The 20,414-nt window shown below is 41.8% G+C and overlaps 1 protein-coding gene across 2 annotated transcripts in view; it reads left to right on the top strand.

The window, feature by feature from the left end:
- Positions 1-17,694, top strand: part of sema6e (sema domain, transmembrane domain (TM), and cytoplasmic domain, (semaphorin) 6E) — a 176,154-nt gene extending 158,460 nt beyond the window's left edge. The window contains exons 20-21 of one of the 2 annotated variants that reach the window (XM_059340223.1): positions 610-765; positions 13,535-17,694. In XM_059340223.1, the coding sequence (XP_059196206.1) occupies positions 610-765; positions 13,535-14,865 (1,487 nt within the window). In that variant the 3' untranslated portion in view covers positions 14,866-17,694. The remainder of the gene's footprint in view (positions 1-609; positions 766-13,534) is intronic. The other variant, XM_059340224.1, reaches the window with a different exon arrangement.
- The last annotated feature ends 2,720 nt before the right edge of the window (positions 17,695-20,414 follow it).

The raw sequence follows: 20,414 nt of genomic DNA, 5'->3' as shown, positions 1-20,414 counted from the left end.
AAACCATGATGGTATATTTAAATCTTATAAATGTGCCCAAAACCTTTGCTGCACTTTGTAAAAAAAAACAACTTCTAAAGCCATTCAAGATTGTTGATATGCTTTATTAGTTCACTGTCGTCTCTTGCTAAGCTGCGTCTCTTCTGACAAACTTCCACATATCCCTGTTATGACGTTTAAAGAGTCACAAAATGTGCTGTGATGTATTCTTCTAAAGGATATGAGTTGTTTTTGAGGGTGTGATAATAGCAGCACAGCAAGAAATATTCTGCAGAATCGTGGATATTTCATTGCAAATGTTTGGATGCCAGAATCAGAGTTTCCTGGAGAGATTTACTGTGGGTATTAAGCAGCTGGTAAAGCACGCTGCAGCAGTGTGGGGAAGTGAAGTGATGGATGAATTAACTTCTGTTCTGTCTGCGTGCTCATCATGTTGCTCACCATCATCACTTGGGTTTATGTTAACGGGTGACACTTTTCTCTCCACTCAGGACTCACCCTCATTTCTCTGAAGTTGATTCTCCAGGCTGATTCACATTTCACTAATCACTCACTCTGTTGCCCCCTCCTTCCTCCTCCTCCTCCTCCCCCCCTTCGTCACAACCACAGGGAAGACCACACCCACAAGCGCCAGCACAACCTATCATGGGGCGGCATTCCCAAAGGAGGCAGGTGACCCTGAAAGAGGTACAGGTCCTGATGGCCCTCCCCCCGTGGGGGAGCAAGGGTCACCTGACTCGGAGCCAATCAGTGTGGAGATGGAGGGTAAGGGGGAGGGATGTCTGTCCTCAGTGAACCTGCAGGGGATTGCACTGCTGGGCCCCGAACGCCTCATCGTACGCTTCTAACCCGACTGACCACTAACAAAATCCAATAATGTTTCACTCTGGTAGAACATGCCTGCACTGTATCACTCAGCTAATGTGAAAATGACTGTGGAGACGAATTTAAAAAAAAACTCTATTGTTTTTTTTTTGCCCTCCACCCAACTAAATTCTCTCTGCAATTTCTGTTGCTGTTGATGAGAAAATGAGTTTTGACTTGCAAAAGCAAGAAGCAGCTCGTGTTGGAGGCTGACCATAACAGAAGTGGTGCTAATATGTGTATATGTTCTCCCAGGGTGAAATATCTCTTTCATTAGCTCACTAACACTTAACTCACTAGTTAAACCAATCTCTTAGTGCAACCCAGAAAGCATTTCTAATTGATTTTCTTGATCCGTACACTTCATTAGTCTCAGCGTTACATGACATGATACATAATTTCCCAAGCAGCTTCAATAAATGGTTCCATGCACTGAGTGAAAGCCCCGCGTGGTTCGATGGAAGGGATGAATGATACGTGTTCGATATCAGCGAAAGCAGCAGCGAAACAGAGATAAGCCTGGTTCGGATTGGGACATTAGAGGAAGATCTTCTTGTCTCGTTATGTTCGGCCATATATCTCGATGTGTACAACACAGCAGCAATGAATGTGAAAGATTTAATGACTTGTAATAAATACTGCATCGGCTCTAATTAACTCCTCAACTCAAGTGGAGAACCTGAGTCTAAACAACACTGCTCCCTCACGGCCCTTCCCTCATCTTTTATTTAGCTCGTCAGCACGCACAAATATTCCCTCAATGTTTTCGTTGAGAAAAATTTCAAAGCACAAGACGTGCAGGTAGCATCTCCGTCTCTACGTGACCGTTCATTTCCATTTATAATTTCAGTCCACGTTTCGAGAGAACACTGTAAAAGTCAGGTCCCTGTGCAGCAAACACACTTCAGCTTCCACTAACTTCTATAACTCAACGAACCTCTCAATCAGGGTTTATTTGATCCATTTGATATTCTACGATTAATATAATTAATTTTGACTTTTTAAGTAAAAAGAAACCCACAAAAAATGTAATGTACTCCACCATAAAATTCAAGAACACAGCTTTTATTTAGGTACAGTGACACACACAGACAGATTTAATGACATACCTGAGAACTTCAAAAACATGCTGCCTCCTCATAACACCTGTAACCACTACAGAAATATAATTAGGTTATAGTTTTAATGAATGCCTGTTAAGTCACTATCTATCTATTAGCCAATGAGAAAACACAATGGTGATTGAGCCTGTGGTCCACTAATGAAAGCATTGCATATGTGTTGTTACAAGCTGGGCGTCCGAGGTGACATTTCCTGAAAAAAATCAGAAGCGGCGCACAGTTTGTTTCCATTACTCAGCACTAGAACAACAGACTCGCGGCGTGCATTTTTTTCCAGTCAGCGTTGCAAGTAAATGGCCACTAGGGCAAATGAAAGAAAGAAGAGAGAGATGGCAAGAGAAGATTAAACTTTAAAAACAAGTGAAAGTAAATGTGAGATCCAAAACACACCTGAAGTTATCTCTTATCGCCACTGAAATCTTTGAGAATATCACTTAAAGGGATTCTCATTACATCATCATGAAGCTTTTACCTTTTCCATGATGCCCTTCGCCCTAATTACACCTTTTTATTTAGCAGTAACCTCACTGTCTTAAAGAAGGGTTTCCCTTTTTATGTTTATTGTTGTTAAAGAAATACCATGGAGTAAACTGAACCATACAATGTCAGTTTTCTTATCTGTTTAATGTCAGAATAGTGAAAAATGTCTGTTTTCCAGAGCCCAAGATGACAAATTCAAATTACAGGAACCTGTTGCTGAAAATTTCTGTAATGCAAGGCAAAGAAGAGCAGCAAATCCTCCTAATTTAGAAGGTGGAACTATCATTTTGGCATTAAAAAGTGGCCCAAATAATTAATGGACTAATCATTTCAGCTCTAAAGGTTATATTTTCGGGCTGGATGTTGATGATTTGGGTAATTAGAAATGTCAAAGCGAAATGTGAATGAGGATTCTTAACTTCTAGAATTGAAAGCCGTTTTCACTTAAGCTTTGTATGGCTATATAAAGCATTATAAATGCATTAAACCTGTAATCTTGCAGTAACAGACTCACCACACCACCCAGCTGCCCCAATAAATGGCATGACCTATAAAACTCCAACCAGTTCCTGAATATTTAATTACATCAAGATCTTAATAGGCTCAACATTCATTATATCTTACATTTTTAATTTGACAGTTAGTTCGCACTCGTACTGATTAAAATTACAAGCATCCAAAAGTGAGAAATGCAAGTCAGAGACAGGAAGTGCAACAAATCGTCTCTGTGGCCCTAAAATAATCAACAGCTGCAGAGCAGAAGAGAGAAAGGTCTTCAGGGTTTATCCCCTTCTAAAAGACTGGAACACAGTCCTGCAGGTTCAGGGAGAAGATACGGTTCATTTGGACGTGATTCAGGGAGGACAAGGCGGCATGACGCGGTTTTTGTCCTCTCCCTGCTGCTTGCTAGCACAGGCACCATGTCAGAAGTCCATAAATCCTCACTGAGGAAAAGAAGCTTCCATTCACGCAGACAGACTCTCTGGCTGCAATGATGAGCTACTCAGGCTCAAATGAGAAAAGCCCATAACAAATAAATAACCAGCAGGGGCCTGAGCCTGGGAGTCGGACAACAGCGGGGAGGGGGAGGGGGGGGCCTCAGGATGTAATAGAAACAGCAACGCAATCTATTTCAGCCAGAGACTGTGACGCTGCCGGTTCAATCAGAGGAGCAGGGCGGGCGGGTTGATAAGGAAGGAGAGGAGCCGGTGTGGAAGTAACGGCATCACAGTTCCAAGAGGGCCTCCAATCTCTCTCCCTCGCTGTCCATTTCTCAGCAGATATCTGCTTTTCTGTCTGTACCTTCTGTAGAGCCTCTGCAGCTGTGTCACAAATCTCCCAGCAGCCACAAGGTGGGCCGGCAGACAACTGTACACAGATAGTAACCCAAAATAGAACCGCTCGTCAAGAGAGACAAAGATACCTGAACACAAGCTTCAAAACACTACAGTTAAACAGAAACATGTGTATCCAAACTGTAGAAAACAACACTGACTTGTAGTCTAAAACACTGAGTTAGCATAGCTAGCTATTCGTGTGGAGTTTACTTGTGAATGTGTCATTTGAATGCAGCATTTGACTTTGTCTTACTCATCAGATGTAGACTCACACGGCGTTATCCTTCTCCTTCCGCTATCTGTTTTGCAGCAGCATCGTCGCTGCACACTGGGCTGAGCAGATTTAAAGAAACACAAACAAGCTAGGGATTTTTTTTTCCCTATGGCAGAATGATAATTTGTGCAACCAGACCTTTTTCCAATGCAGAAAAAGGACTGTGGAGATAGATTTAGCTATGCAAAACTACATTAGTTGGATTAGTTGGACCTGTCTCAAAATTTAAACTTGAACTGCACTTGCCTCCAGAGGCAGGAAGTTTACACAAAGTTTATGAACCAGTTAGCTCCTTAACTAGCCACCAGGCTACCTAACTAGCAAGCATTAGTGTAAACATGCAACCACTTGGTTCTTAATGCCTTATCATAGCAGATTACACTAATTATTACTACTAGTAATGACTAGTTACTAATAACTAAATAATCATCAACAATTCCAGGAGCATCACACTGAAGCAGCTAAATGGTACTCAGCCATCATTATTTTATTATTTACACCTCCTGCTGTCAAAATGTCATCAGTGAAAACGTTCTATTAACACAAGCTTTCCATAGAAAACAGTGTCAGCTGACGAAATTATATAATTAGCAATTACCTGTCTATTTAATTCTCTTGTTCAATTCAGTTGTTATCTATAGAAACTCAAAAAAAGCTGGCTGTGTTTAATCATATGTAAACATCAAAAAGACATATACAAAAATGCACAATAGCACATGAGGTAATTATTTGAAATCATCGCTTAAACTGGAGCAGAAATCAGAACCCCAACCCTTTTACAAATATCTGCTTTTGTCCAAGGCATGCTTAAACATATACATCGTATTTAATCTAGCTATTTCCTTTATGAGTAAAATGTGTCTATACTACACCAAGCTTATCTTTTAAAACAAGGAGAGCCAGGAAGCCAGTGACTGTTTTCACTGTTATTTTGAGGCTGTGGGGGAACTGTTCACCTTTATTATGTGTGACAGCTGAGACAGATATGACAGCTCAGGAAAGTTTCCCAACTTCCCCCCCAAAAAAAGTTCCCCTTTCAGCAAACATTTTGAAAAACACACGAGAAGAAGTAAACCCCCTATAAATCCACTTCATCCATAAATGTCAACGAGATATAAACTCCATAAGAAAAAAGTACAAAGGCAGTCACTCACTTAACGCTTACAGTCCTTTTAATCCCAGCCTCGTGTGTTTTTTTGTTTTATGTAGCTCGGTTATGGACAGATAAAAACTGTGAGCTGCAGCACTGCTCAGATGTGGGTAGCTGCACTACATTATGTAAACACCAGGGAAGACTAAAAGGCAGGGGCAGGAACCTGTTGACCTGCTGCTATTTAGAAAAATGCCAGCAGTCAGGTTGCAGTAGAGCAGCTTTCTGGCCGGGGAACGCCCACCTCTCCATTGTGTGCGAACACACAGAAAACTGTCTGTTAGCAAAATCCACGGTGCAGAAGACTCCCGGTCCTGGACCTCTCTGGTTTGTTTCCCCCCCTCTCTATTGTTATTTGACCTTTTCCGTGACTCTTCTGCACATTTAGATGAACTAGCGTGGGCCGGACTAAAAAGCCAGGCTAGCAGCTAATTCAGCTGACAAGCCCAGGGAGATGGCTCGATAATAGAATCAAGTGAAGCGGGCATTTTCAAACTCATTAAAACACTACAGGAGGAGAGCAGAGAGTGAACTCGGGCTGAACCTTTCCACGAAGAAGAGCCAGCGTCCTGGGGGGGACATCGATGCCAGTTAGTTTTCTAAAGAGTTATTTATACTTCTGAAGACCATGGCAACAGACAGCGGCGGTAACATCCAGTCACTGATAGGGCTGTGACTGTGTGTCCCCTCTAACCACGTCACTATATCTGCTCCTCAGAGAGCCTTCAGTCCACATCACTATCACTGCTTTTTAGGATTAATACTTTATGTATTTTACCTCTTTAAACTTAAAGTTAGCCAAAATTAAATGAAAATGTCGAGTTTAATTTAAACATAACTCTTATGCTCTTAAGCAAAAATCAAGAAAAGTTAAGTGTCAACATTAATTTCTTCAAAGTAGAACCCAGTTTCCAAAATAATAGTCGCAAAAATGTAAATAAAACAGAATGTGACAATTTGCTTATACTTTTTGACGTATATTCAATTGAATATTGTACAAAGAATACATTTAACGTTAAAATAGGGGATTTTTTTGTTTTTTATTTATTTATTTACATTTCACACAGCGTCCCAACTTTTTTAGAATTGTCGTTTGTGCTCACTTTCATCAGTCACCACGTCAGATTCAGATAACTATCTTCCACATGCAGCAGGGTTAATGAAATGACCAGCACTTCAACTTTTCATTCCAGCGATCATTTTAAAAGCAGCTGTCACTTTTTTTCAAACACCCAGACAGCTTGTGAAGTTGGACATTAAAATATTAAATCCATTTTTACATCTTTAAGGGTCATATTGAGGCTGAACATGTTCATAACGGCGGTTAAATAGAACTGCCGGCCGTCCCGTTTCATTCAGCCCGTTCATCTATGGCGACCCTACTGGCTGCTATTACATGATTCATCACAAGTCAGGCTGTGATGCACACACACACACACACACACACACACACATTTCCTTCACTTTTTGAAACGTTACTGCCAATTTGGACTCCCTGAGTCATAGTCATAGTGTAATGGCACTCATTAAAGGTCACACAGAACTAGGCCATTTTCCCCTCCGCTCAGCACACCAGCACTTTATGGCGATCATAAGTGACATCATGTTTTACTACAAAAACACACTCTGCACTGCGCTGTAAAAACTAACCTTAAAGGCATTACACACACCGAATACTTCACTTTCCATAACCGGCAATTTTAATGGCTCTTTATTCCGTGTCGGCTATTAAAGCTCAGCTCAGTGTCAGGATGGAGAGCCGTCAGGATGGAGAGCCGTCAGCTCGGAGCGTCACGGTGATCCACGGGGCCCACAGTGATCAAATCCAGCCACACAGCTGTCCCGGCACTTAGCCCTAACCCCTTACCCTTTAATCTGTCTCGCTGACCTCTGGGGAGTATTTTCTCCCGTTTTACCTGCCTGTTTTTCTTTGTTCTTTTCTTTCCTAAGTTGGACTAACCCTTTAGCTGTACCTGCCTCCTTTGTTGAATTCTCTCACTGACCCCTTTTCACCGTCTCTTTATGATCGGCCTTTCCGGTTTTACAGCCGATGGCTGAAACTGTGTGCAGGTGTTTGAGTGGACCTGCGAGCAGTTTCTCCGTCTCTTAAAGCAGCAGTTCACTCCAAAGACAGTGCTACATGACACAGTGATAGATGAGGATTTAAGCAGAAAGACTCAAGCTCTAAAACAAAGATTATGGGTAATAATCTTAACAATTGTGAGCAGTGAGGTAATTAAGTGTCCACTAAGAGTTTCCTCACCTTTTTGTTTGGTGCATGCTCTTTATATGTTGCAGGTTTATATTAATTTAGTTTATCTTGGAAAACTGACTTTGGTGTGGACTGTCTCTTTAAGCTTGCTGGTAAAGCCAAGATTCTTCCAGTGTCCTGTTTTCCTCTTCAATGTGAGTCATCACAGCAACAGCTGGAAGTTTGCATTGGAACCATTTTTGCTTTACCAGACACTGAATGGCAAATAAACTGCTCTTCTTTTTTAAGTTTCTGATGCAACTGCATGTAAATAAATAAAATATAATAATAAGGACTAAAAACGCTTAAGGACATAACTTAGTGCATGTGCTCTGCCTGGTTTAATGACTTGTTATAATTTAATCAGATGCCACTTTAAAGGGTCGGTTCAACCAAATTTTAAAAATACCATATTTTCTTATTTAACCCTGGTGGTATCTAGCCATGCAGAAAGCAAATGTTATAGAATATTTCATGTAAATATTTTATAATACTTTCAGATGAAATTTCATCTTTCAAAGTTGAAAAAACTTGCATTTGAAAGATTAAACTGCAAAGTTTTCATTGTGAGCGTTTGCTTCGTTAAAAAAAAATCCTATCTGTGGAATGTTTCAAGCTTTTGAATTATTCAAATGTATTTGTTTTAAAGCTTTCACCTCCATATGTACTGGAGTGGCAGCAGAGATGTGAGAAAATATGTCTGTTTTTGTTTTGTAATTTGAATGAACCACCCTTTTGGCAACCATCTGTTGTTTGAGTGTGAAACAAAATGTATACTGCTACTTAAATCGTGACTTTCCCTTTAAAGCACAGGTGTAAATATTGAAGGACTTAATGCAGACAGTGTGGCTCTGATTGCCAGATGCCACAGCACGCCTAATTTACCAGTATTCAATCAAAAGTGTAATGAAATCTATGCTCTCTATGCATCAGCACACCTGGAATGAAATGCAGTACTCATTACCACTACTTTGAATTGGGATGGATCTGTTACATTACACCATATCACCTTAGCTCGTGTGCATATATTAAACTGCATCCAATTGGCTGAGCACTGAGGTGGAATATTATGCAAATTCCTAATAACAAGTGTACATGATTGAATTCACTCAGTCAACAGTGAGAAGCCTGCACACATGCAGCACATATACCCCGGTGTGTGTGTGTCACACACGCTGACACACACACGATCATGCTCTGTTTGCTAACCATGTCTGTCAGTGCACAGACATCAGGTATTAAAACTGTCAAATTACTAAAGCTCACAGCAACGTGTGGCAGAGCCGCTCTGCCTTTCACCCGGATTTGAAAAAGGGAAAATAATTCATTTGTTCCAATCTTGAACCTCGGGGTGTCTTTCAGGAGTTAAATTGTTATTTTTAGTGTGGAAGAAATAAATCTCCAGCATTAGCGGGAGCGGAGGGGGGTAATGCTCGCCTATGAAGCCTGGGGCCATTTTGTCTCGTTGGCTTCTCATTGGGATGGAGTAGCCATTAAGGGAACAATTACATGCACTTGTAAGCTTGCAGAAGCAGAAACTAATTAGGGCTATTTTGGAACGTCTTCACTTGATGCACAAAAATAGAACACAAGTTGTTTCTCCAGGTTACAAAGTATTTAATCGCACCCTTGAGAAAAGCCTGATAGAATAGAAGAGTTAGGTCTAAAAGAAAAAAAAGCTGTTCCTCTGTTTAAATAATCTTTAATATCTGACCTTGAAAGCATCTTCTGAAATAAAGGTAGCAGTTCTTCCTGGCAATGTTTTAAAAGAAAGTCTTGTAGAGTTCTGATTTTATTTTTTTTAATGTCCTGCAAGAGATGCGAAAAGGATTTTTTCACAATTGAGCAAGTGTGAAACTTCAAAGTGTTAGATTACCGGTAATTGGTGTCATGGAAAAGCTTATGGGTGCTGTTAAGCTGTATTGTTAATGAAGTCGATTGGGGATGTCTGCAAGAGCTTGCATAGACAGCAGACGTTTACTTAATCACTGGCATGCTTTAGAGAAGTTGTCACTCCCATTGTGGTTTTGTTCATCACCTGCAGGAAGAAAAAAAAAACTCTGTAACAAAAGCCAGACCTCCTTACTTTATTTCACTTCTGCAAAAACCTTCGCCAATTAGTAAGACGCAGCACAAGCATCACTGTGTAAAACCTGCCTGTTTACATAACCTACCGTGCCGTCTATTTTTAACAATATGGATGCAATCACAGAGTGCCTCTCTTCCTACGGCACTGTGGAGGAGCGCTAGGGTTGTTCTCCAACCATATCACAGCTGCTGCAGAGCACCAGGCTTCAAAACCCAGCAGAGTGACGGTCTGTCACTCACCCCATCATGTCTGTCTGTCTCTCACTCTGCCTCTCTCCCCATCCTCCTCCTCCTTCAAATCTGCTCCTCGCACATACATTCACTCCCTCTCTCCATCTCTATTTTTTTTTTGGCTCTCTGGCTTTCATCTCCACTCTCTTCCTTTGCTCTTGCTCCCCTGTCTCTTTGGATCTTTGAGTCCTTTCACATTCACTCCCCTCTTCATCGCCAGTTTGTCACCGAGGTTGAATTTCATCCCTTCATCTTCCTCTTCTCTTTTTCCCCTGGCTGTCACCATCCTTCTCTTCCATCCCCTCCCTTGCCTCCACTCATGCAGCCCATCTGTCTTTTTACCTTTTGGCAGACTTGGGTATCTCTATATTAAGCCTTCGCTGAGCCGAGACCATGTTGAGTTGACACAGAAATATAATGTGACAATGTTCTAGAGGAACACTGACTCTGAAGCTATGTAAACATTGAAGAGAAGTTGTGAAATGAGCGTAAAACAACATTAATTATCGCCTCCACTTGAGGTGGTGAATTCCCCCCATGAACAGACTTTACATATATATGTATTTAAAACTCTAGTTTTTAATTTCCAGACGCTTATGAAGCAGTGCAAGTCGGTGTGTACAGTTGGCCAGCACCTCCTGGGCGCCACCTAGCCGCTTGCCAGGCTGCCGGTATGATTCACAGGATATTAATTTCACTGTGACCGGTGGCACCATATGTCCCACATATCCAGTGATTGAGTCATCCGGCCTGTTCATGAAACATGTTGTGACAGGCCGTTCGTAGGCTCTGGATTTGTTTACCTCAGCTTGCGCGTTTCACCCCCTGTCGCGGCACTTGACTCATAGCCTTCAACCAGGAGGAACCCCTCAATCGGCCCTGCAGCCACACTGCAACCAGGCGGGGGGGTGAGTCGCGGTCCAGAGGGAGCCGATGACTCACAGGTACCGGGGAGCCACAGGGATGACAGCAGGCAGAAAGCACAGAGAGATCAGAGCGCCCTTTCGTTGCTTTTTACAAAAGCTGCACGCCAAGACACTGATCAGTCACAACCACAAACTCAGACCCACGACGAGCTGATTGGCGGCCTGCGTAATGAGTCCCCTAAAAAAAACTGTCCAAGATTAAAAGAAGAGGTATTAACAGGCTCACTGCAGCATCACTTTTGATTGCCTCTCCCACTGGGATTGCAATTATGATTTATGGCTTTTTAATGTGGTCATAAGTCGAGGCAATCATCAGAATAAATGGCTAAAAATTGAGTATTTTTAATTGGAAGCACTATTCAAAGCGTTAAGATTATAGTGCACCACAGTATCTGTCTCCCTGTCGGAAAATGGCAGCAAAGCAGCCCTCTAAAATGAATGTAGTGATACATGACGCTGAGATAATAAGCCTTTACAAGCACACCTGCTCAAAAGCCTACCTCCAGATAATAATAAGAAGTTTCACAGTAACTCCATGACCTAAATAACAAACTACTTTCAAAACTGTTGGCCAGAAACTGTGTACACAGATCTGTCATGCCAAGAGATAAACCTTGTTTGACTCTAATTTTGCAGCATCCTACCCCGTAATAACATTCTGTCAAATTAAAGCTGTAATGATGACAGCAGGCAAATGACTTGTCTTTCCACATTATGCATTGTGTAGTTACCTCGGTGTCAGGTGCCCTTTGAAGCTCGAGAAAATGAGTTTAGACTACGCTCATTTGTGCCTTTTGTCTCTTGTGAGATTTGACTGAAATCTAGCAAGTCTCTGATTACATTTTCCACCTCTGTAGCATCCCGTAATACCTGCCTCAAATCACATGTGCAAAGTGAGAAAGAATGATTTCTGGCCCTTTTTATAAAACACTCATTACCTTAGATAATGTTCACTCAGGCCTCACAGACTCAGGAGTTCATGTAGGAGGTTTTATTCACATCCTCCATTCCAGCAAAATCAAATCCTTCCGAGATGTTGGTCTCAATAGGACTGCACAATTTCATCAGTTTTGGAGAATTCAGATTGTGTTCACATCTTTATCACATAACGCCTCTATGATGATACTGTACTTACCTTTAAACTAGAGTGGGGCCGATAGATGATGCCATCGTTCATCGATGATGGCTGACAGTCATCCACCACTGAGCCCAGAATTGTGATTTAAAAGCCTAAAAGTCTTTCCAATCCTCTAATGTAATGAACAAAGTTGGTGGTTTGCGGGATGGATCTGGTTGTTGATGAACACATATTTTTACAGATTAAAAACCTAACGTGTGCAAAATTAATAGTGAGGAAAAGCAGTGAAGACCGGCTGAGTAGGTGTGGATGGGCCCCAACAAACTCAACATCATCATTGTGATATACTAATCCAGCAGACATGGCCCAACCCTTCTTTAATCCACAGGGATTGTTCAGCCAGAAACATATTTTAGATGGCTCTTCCTCAAATCTGAGACCTTTGCATACAATATTGCAAGTCAATGACTAGTTTTTACGTCAGTCTGGTTAAGTACCTTCATTTTTCCAGTTAACTGACCAAAAAACAGACGTGCCCATTTGATTATTTTAACTATTATCATGATCTCTCAATTCTCTAGATCACGATATGATCTAAGATTATACATTATACAAAAGGCCCACGTCATAACTCATTCACACATGAATTTTGATGAATTTTTTCATCAGAAATCCGGGAGCACCGACCCCTCATTCTGTCAAGTCTGGGTCACTTAATTCAGAGAAGAGATTAAAATTCCCTCTAATGCGGACCTAATTATCGCACTGATGTCCCTTATACTCCTCCACCAATCATCATCACCCTCCTTATCATCATTCTTAACATCTCCATAAACTACCATCAAGCCTGATTTAGACATCATCATTTTCCGTTTTCATTCCTCAACGAAGCTTTCATTAGCTGTTGAGTTTGGCTTGTTTGGAACACCTGCAGAATCTCCCTCCTCAGTGCAGCTCAGCCGTCCCCCTCCTCAGACTAATCAGTTTCACAGAAACTGTCATTAAGGGCAGAGAGAAGGGTCTGACACCACAGATGGCAGCAGCCTCTTGCAAATGAGCTCTGATTACGAGGGGTGGCAGGTTTCACTCCTCTTATCGACATCGCCTTTCACGCTATTAGGCATACACAGTGCTAGGGTCACGTCACCCAAGGACAGTTACACGGTAGATTTACCTCGGCAAAGTAACCTTGTGTTTTTGGTGCACAGACTGTCCCCTCGGCTTCATTTTGAAAGAATTTGACAACCTCATTTGGGTCTGTGTTGGCAAAGGCGCCACACTCTGTGAGCTATTGGATAGACCTGTTATTTTTGGCTCGTTCATCATACCAGGTGCTCTCGCCTCTGATCCTCGCATTGGAAAGCAGAGTCTGTGAAAATGACATCAGGTTCCTTCTGCTGTGCTCCCATCAATATTTAAAGCTCTAACTCATTTCAGAGTTGATTTCTCACTGACTAGGGAGCTCTTGGCCTCTGTCAGTCTGAGGGAAAAGCACAGGTCCTAGAAAGAAAGGCAGTATTGATCCAGTAACAGTGGAAGGAAAGGAAGCCAAGAGCTTAGTTCAGACACCTCTCCCATGCTGTTTCCCACGTAGTGAAGCCCCTGTAAACACAACCTGTCTGTCCCAGCTGCTACTTGACCTATATTAGCTCTTGAAAGTGTGTATGTGTGTCTTTTTTTTCCTTCTGGCTCTAACTGAAGTACTTTTTTTCTCTATCCTTTTCTGTTTTGAAGGTGTGAGGCGTCCGCCAGAGCTGGAAAAGACCAATCATAGTGTCCATTATACTCTCCTGATCGCTTGTGTTTTGGTGGCCTTTGTCCTTGGGGCCTTCCTCTCCGGCTTCCTGGTCTCCTGCTACTGTAACCACACCGGTCACAAGACCAAGAAGCTGTCTAAAGATCCTGAGGCCCCGATCCCACACGCCCTGTCTCTCCGCAGCCTGGCCAAGCTCAATGGCCTCCTGGACAGCCAGAGCAAGGACGACAAGCTGGAGGTGTCATCTCCAAAGATCTACAACTCTTTCTTCGCCAACAGCAAGGAACATCATCCACCAAGAAGGAACGGCCATCACGCAATGACAATGGGAGACTTGGTCCACCCACACCACCACCACCTCCACCACTCCTCAGAGCTATCTGGTCTGCCTACACCAGACTCAACCCCAGAACTGCCAATCAAGAGCATGAAAGCCTTTAAGAATCAGTGGGAGAAGAACCAGAATTGCAACAATGCCAAGGAACCAAAGTCCCACAACACTGGCTCCAGGCCCAGCTCAGCCCTGCTTCACCAGCAGGTCTTTCCATACTCCCACGGCCTGTCCAATGGGCAGCCACTTGTCGGAGGTCACCTCCACCCAGAAGAACGCAAAATCCACAATGTTGAACGCGTGCTATCTCAGCAACCCTACCCTGGTTACTCGCAGAAGGTGATGGAGGTAACCTCACTGGATGAGCTCCTGAAGCACATCCACGAGGCAAGCAGCAGCAAGAACTCCCAGCTGATGAGCCCGTCAGGGCTGATGGCCTGTGGTGGCGGAGGTCAGCTCGCCTTCGCCAACCGCATCCAACCTCAGATTCCTGAGACAGAATCAGCCCCTTACTACAGCTCGTCCACTTTACCTCGAGACAGCCTCACCCGACGCATGGATGTTCCTCCGGACATTCCCCCGCACCACCAGTCCACCCTGGAGAGGAGGCACTCCTCCCAGAGGCACTCGCTGATGGCTGCAGCCACCAAGATGCCCAATGGAGCCGGAGTAGGAGGCGGCGGAGGAGGAATGATACCTCGCCAGCACAGCTTCAGCCAACGGAACGGCGGGCCCCACCAGCCGCCTCCCCTCCTGGCACGGATGAACTCGACGGGCAGCGCCTGTGAGGTCCACTACCCCCTCATCCCCAATGGGTACCTGACACGCCAGCACAGCTACAATGGAGAGCAGCAGGAGGTCCAGCACAGGGGCGCTATCATCCGCCGGGCCTCTTCCCTCAAACCCGACGTCCCTCCTAAGCCCTTGTTCATACCTGCCACGTCCCCCGTCAACCAACAGGGAAAGTTCAACTACTGAGGAGTTAACTCCTGGACTAGGGAGGGAGTCTCCCTCCTTGTTTCTTCTTAAAGGAACTTCCCTTTGAAGACATGCAGTGCGTTCGAGGTTGCAGACCTTCACAAGAAAACCAATCGCGTGGCAGCCAGTGTCACTGTGGACGAAAGCCTCAACCAAACTTGTTTTTTTCCCTCTTCTTTTTGTCCAACGAATATCTTTGTACCATATTGGTATTGCTCAGCTACTTGCTTATTATAGAACCGCTGACTCAGGTGACGTGACGCCACCTCCTTATATTAGGCTGCCAATGTCCTCAGTGTGGATTTACAATGCAACTTAGTTTTTGGACGTGTTGATGTTGGAAGGACTTTACACATCAGTCATCTTGAAGACTTTAAAAGCCGGAGGCTCCTGCAATGCTTAGATTCATGCTTTTGCTTAACCTTTTCTGATGTAGTGTTGGTAACCAGTCCCCACCCGCCCCTCCCTCGAATGTGTTTATATTATGCATGTGTGTGTATATATATGTGTGTTTATATCCACACCGTATATGTATACATATACATATGCAGTATATGTAACCTGTGGTGAAAAGTCAGCAAATTCCCCTGAAAGTAGTTATGTCTTTGCCTTACTATACTCTTTCATCTTTGGGCATATCAAACGATCCCCCCCCCAAACCCTGAGAAATTTCTCGGGGTCACCAAATCATGCACTTCATCGATAGTTGGCTAAAAAAACACAGAACCAAATTTGTTCGTGTTGATGAGAGAAAGGAAATACTTCAACAAAGCAGCTATTCTCGTCTTTTCTCTCCTTTCTTTGCCCGTCCCAGCAGGTGTCAGGTCAGACGTGACGCGATCGGGTCCATTTAAGTTCCACGAGAATGTTTATCAGATTGGTGCTCCACACATCTAGTGGGTCTAACGTTCTCTGAAATGGAAATAAACAAAAATACTCTGAAATATTTTGGACCCAAAGAGGACAAAGTCAAAAATGCCATGCCATCTGGCAAAATGAGAATGAACATAAAACATAGAACGGACTGCAGTTATTATAATTATTAACTTTGTGGCTATTGGTTGTAAATAAAGGAATAATTACTAGCCAAATTTTAACTGTATGTGTAAATGTGTGCCTTATTTAATAATAGTGTGTGACATGGGGGTAGGGGTTAATGCAAGGGGCTCAGATGGCTACTATGCTACAGTATATTGTAGGTGTTTCATTTTCTATGGTCGTCAGTACGTGTCATACAGTATCTATTGTATATTTGAAGAGTTTCATTCCAGAATGAGATATTTGCCATTAAAAAAAATTGTCACCTGTTCTGATAACTGTGATTGTAACACTTACTAATGAATCATATGTTGTGTTATATCTTGAGTACATTGAGTCCTTTTTTTTTAATTTTTTTTTACAAAGTAATATTTTACAAATTACCATCTGTTTTTTTGAAATTATTAGACACCCAATGTATTCTTATTTTTATTTTTTGATGGATACAGTGTTTTGGAATGAAACCCTTCATTTCTCTTTGAGTTATTTTGTTTGTTTGTTTGTTTTTTATATCCCAGAAGTGTGAGCCTGCAGACTTTTTGGGAGTGTTTGGCAAAGCAAGAACACACAGCCTGAGACTGCAGACATTCAGGTTCCACTGCCTGCGTAATATGTCACTTTCCACTGGGTGTCACTTTCCCTATAGGTGCCATTGTTCACTTTTTTTTCCTTTTAGGTGTAGCATTAGCATCACTTTGGGTTTCTAAAAGTACAGCTCACAGTTCCTCTTAAGTTATCTCCTACAGATCTGTGGCCATTGTAGAAGTCGGGCGAGAAGGCTGATTGATCAAGCAAATATGTAAAGAAAACCTTTTTTTTTTATTGAGAGAAAATGGTTGAGAAAAAATATGTAACGCTATATAGCTTAAAAGTCAGAGAATAGATGCAAGGTGCATGCATTAAACTGGACTTCTACAATGGTTCCAGCTGTGGATTTTGACTTGCCTCTGTCACAAGGTGTCAACTTCATCAAAGCATGAAGCAAATAAATGGGAGTGGAGATTTAAGAAATATGTGAAAACACGTATAGAAGTGCAATGAACTCTGATCCGACAAGCTGAGATTGTCTCTTGGATCGATGCGATGGTGGAACCGGTTCCCAGGTGGCCCGAACATCTGCTGAGGTTTCCCTCGGGGGAAGGTGATGTCCGTCGACTCTGCCCTCAGAAATATCCCGACTCCAAGACTCTCTGCCGTTGCACTTTTTCAGCAGAGTCACTTTGGCCACGGTTGACTGGAACCGTGATCAATTCTGTGAAAACAGCACTACGCTATTTACTGTATCTGAAAGTGGTGTTTTATTGATTGAAATTTCCCAGAGCTCATTCGACCCAATATAAAGTTTACTACTCATACTCCCGACTCCAGTAAATGAAGGAAAATACGGCCGACCACAACATTTGCTGAGGGGAAAAAAAGTTGATTTGGATATTAACGGGCAGCAGAGCATTAAATAGCTTTCGAACAACAAATACAAAACATCCAACTTGAATTAAGGTCGTGACCGTAATGTTTCATAAGAGGAATTGTGGCAGCTTCAGTGTTTGATGAGTGGATTTTGTTTTTTTACTGCCGGTGACAGATTGTAAGGGAGAGGGTGCGGTCTCGCCTCTAAGAGCTCTATCAGTATTTGATTTGGTGTAAATACATTCTATCTGGGCGGGGTCTCATTGATTCAGTATTATGTTTTTTCTGTTTAATTTCCAGGCAAAGCCTCTTGAATTACTATGAATTTGGTCTCACAGAATACCATTGTATGTCTCTTATACTAGGAATAAAATGAAAATATGATGCAAGTGTCTCAGTGGTGAATGTGTTAAAATAATCTGTGTCAGATCACTGTGAACAAACACAACTGCTGCAACAAACTGCAACACAAAAAGCCTCATACTACCTTTCTGAAGATTACGTACAGTTTTTAGTTGTCAGGTGTTGATTCGACTCCATGATCCATTTCGAAGAGCGTATTTAGTGTTCTTGTCCTCCTTGGACACCGTGTCTTCGGGCTTTTGTTTATCCATCAGAAAGTTTAAAAAAAGTTTGGATCAAGTGATATTTGTGTTTCTTGAAACAGATCCAAGAAGTCTTTTAAAAAAGATATCTTAATAGGATTTCTCTGACATGGTGGTAAACACAGCATTTTGCTGTCTCACTGGGTGTTGCATTAAAAGATCAGAATTAATTAAATCTTAAGCAAAGAGAGATCTAGTGTTTAACTTGTACAGCAGGAGAAAAGCAACGATTACAACTATGGTCTTCCCAGGGGACACAGCTCGCAACAGCAGCATGAGGGGAAGAAGAAAACACACTTTAAACGTACTTGGACAGGACACAAACAAGGTGAGTTTTTATCATTTCTTAGAGATATTTCCACAAAAGTTCTATTTTTTATTTTTTTTTAAAGGCTTTCAGTGAGTTTTGCAAAGGGCAGCATTAAGCCACTACACTACCTGTTCACTTTGCCATAGTAAGTGGGGCAAGCAGTGCATTTTCCATAATGTTAAATCAGTTCTTTTAACATTAGGTACATTTGAACCCTCCAATATGTTCCTATATATTATGAATTATCAATAAGCACTGAGTTTAATTGGAGCACTTCTCACACAACTTTGTCTCTGTTGTACCAAATTAGTTATTTCCAGAAAATAATGAGGGAGTTAATAGGAAATGACAAGCCTGTGTGAGTAAAATATTAAATTTAGAGGATTGAGCAGCTTCGGTGGAGGTGCATGCACGCACAACTATTGGACAGGTGTTTTTTTTTATTTTGTCCACCCACTTTACAACCTGCTGTGAGTTGTCAAGAATAGAAACATAATCCAGTAATTACCTTGCATATGATGTTCCTCCAGCTCACAGCACAGCATGTTTATGATAATGCCATGTGAACATTATGCCGTACGTCCCCCTCACATGTTGCCTCTTTATTCCATCCTCTTGCTGCATAAATTATTCCTATCCGTTGCTTAATATAACATCAAACGTGTGAAGGTTTGTCTGTTGATGCACAATTCTTTAATTCATGACAGAAGCAGGAACGTGTCCGTGCATTGTGACAGCTTCTCAGCCGTTGTGTGGTGAATACATGTAGCTTTAAACTTTAAGTGCTCTGAGGTTCTACACTTCTCATTACCTCGGCAACATGTCAGCAGAAGTAGGAAGGTTTCTGGGCTCGAGATAATGTTTGACGGAGCTTCTGAGGAAGTCAGATGGACTCAAAAACAGTTCAGTTGTCAGACAGAGTTTTGTTTAACAGGAAGATCTGTATTTCATCATTCCACCTCAGGGCTCATACAACAATTTTTTATATGTGGTGAATTTTTTGCACAGTTTTTGTGCGTTATCCAAAAAAATGTCCAGCAACATGAGCTATCGCTTGTAGTCGACAAAACTACTATCAACAATTCAATTCATTTTATTTATATCGCCCCAAATCACTAATTTGCCTCAGAAAGGTTTACATTCCGTACAGCATCCCTCTCTCCAAAGCTGGGCCGAATAGCTGCACTTGAACACACCACAAATACAACACAACTAACAGCAAACAACTAAAAACAGCAACAACAACAAAAAACAGTAATTTTGTGTTTTTTCTCTGTATCAGAAGACTGAGTTGTGTAAATTGCAGCTGGGCAAACTGCATGTAAAGAGTCACAGTAATTTTGTGGGTTTTTTACAGGGTTTTTTACTCCATTAAACAATTGAATAATACTGTCAACAAAAAATCTACGATGTCCCATTATATTGACTTACAGATTTCAACTTCCATTTTATGGTTCATATTTGGAATAAAAATAATTTACCGTTTTTATGGCATTTGCAATTAATGTTCTAAAATGGTGTAAAAATACAAGAAATGCACATCATGCTAAATGTGATGTAAAATGTAAATGTTTTCTTATGGTTACATTTTTAAACTTAATGTAAAAAAATTTAAGAAGAAATCTTACTTAAAAATAAATAAATAAACAGTAAAAATACTTTCATACTGTCATATTGAAATAAAAACAAAAAGAAAACCTGAAGAAAGAAATCTGTTAAATAACTTACAGTTGTTTACTGTTATTTGAAAGAAAGTGTTTTTCACAATTTTTTTAATTTTTTTCCACTGTAGCCCATAAAGTTCTGAGAGTAATGAACTCTGCATACCAGCAGGTGGCAGTAGTCTGTATTCATTGTTCACAAAAAGGGAAACCGGACGGCGTCCGACAGCAGACATAAAAACTAATCTTATGATACACAGTACAAAAAACAAAGCAGTTTTCCTGCTACTTTCACACCACTCTTACTTAGATGGTTTCATAATAAAGATTGGCTGTGTCATTTTGAATTTGTGTATTGGAATGATCAGATGACATTCATTCATTCATTATCGTTAACCGCTTATCTGCACTCGGGTTGCGGGTAACTGCAGCCGATCCCAGCTGACATTGGGCGAGAGGCGGGGTACACCCTGGACAGGTCTCCAGACTATCACAGGGCTGACACATAGAGACAGACAATCATGCTCT

This window comes from Centropristis striata, chromosome 8 (genome assembly GCF_030273125.1).
Source record: "Centropristis striata isolate RG_2023a ecotype Rhode Island chromosome 8, C.striata_1.0, whole genome shotgun sequence".
Classification (NCBI taxonomy): Eukaryota; Metazoa; Chordata; class Actinopteri; order Perciformes; family Serranidae; genus Centropristis; species Centropristis striata.
Note: the sequence above shows the minus strand (reverse complement) of the source record. Positions and strands in the feature narration are given on the sequence as shown.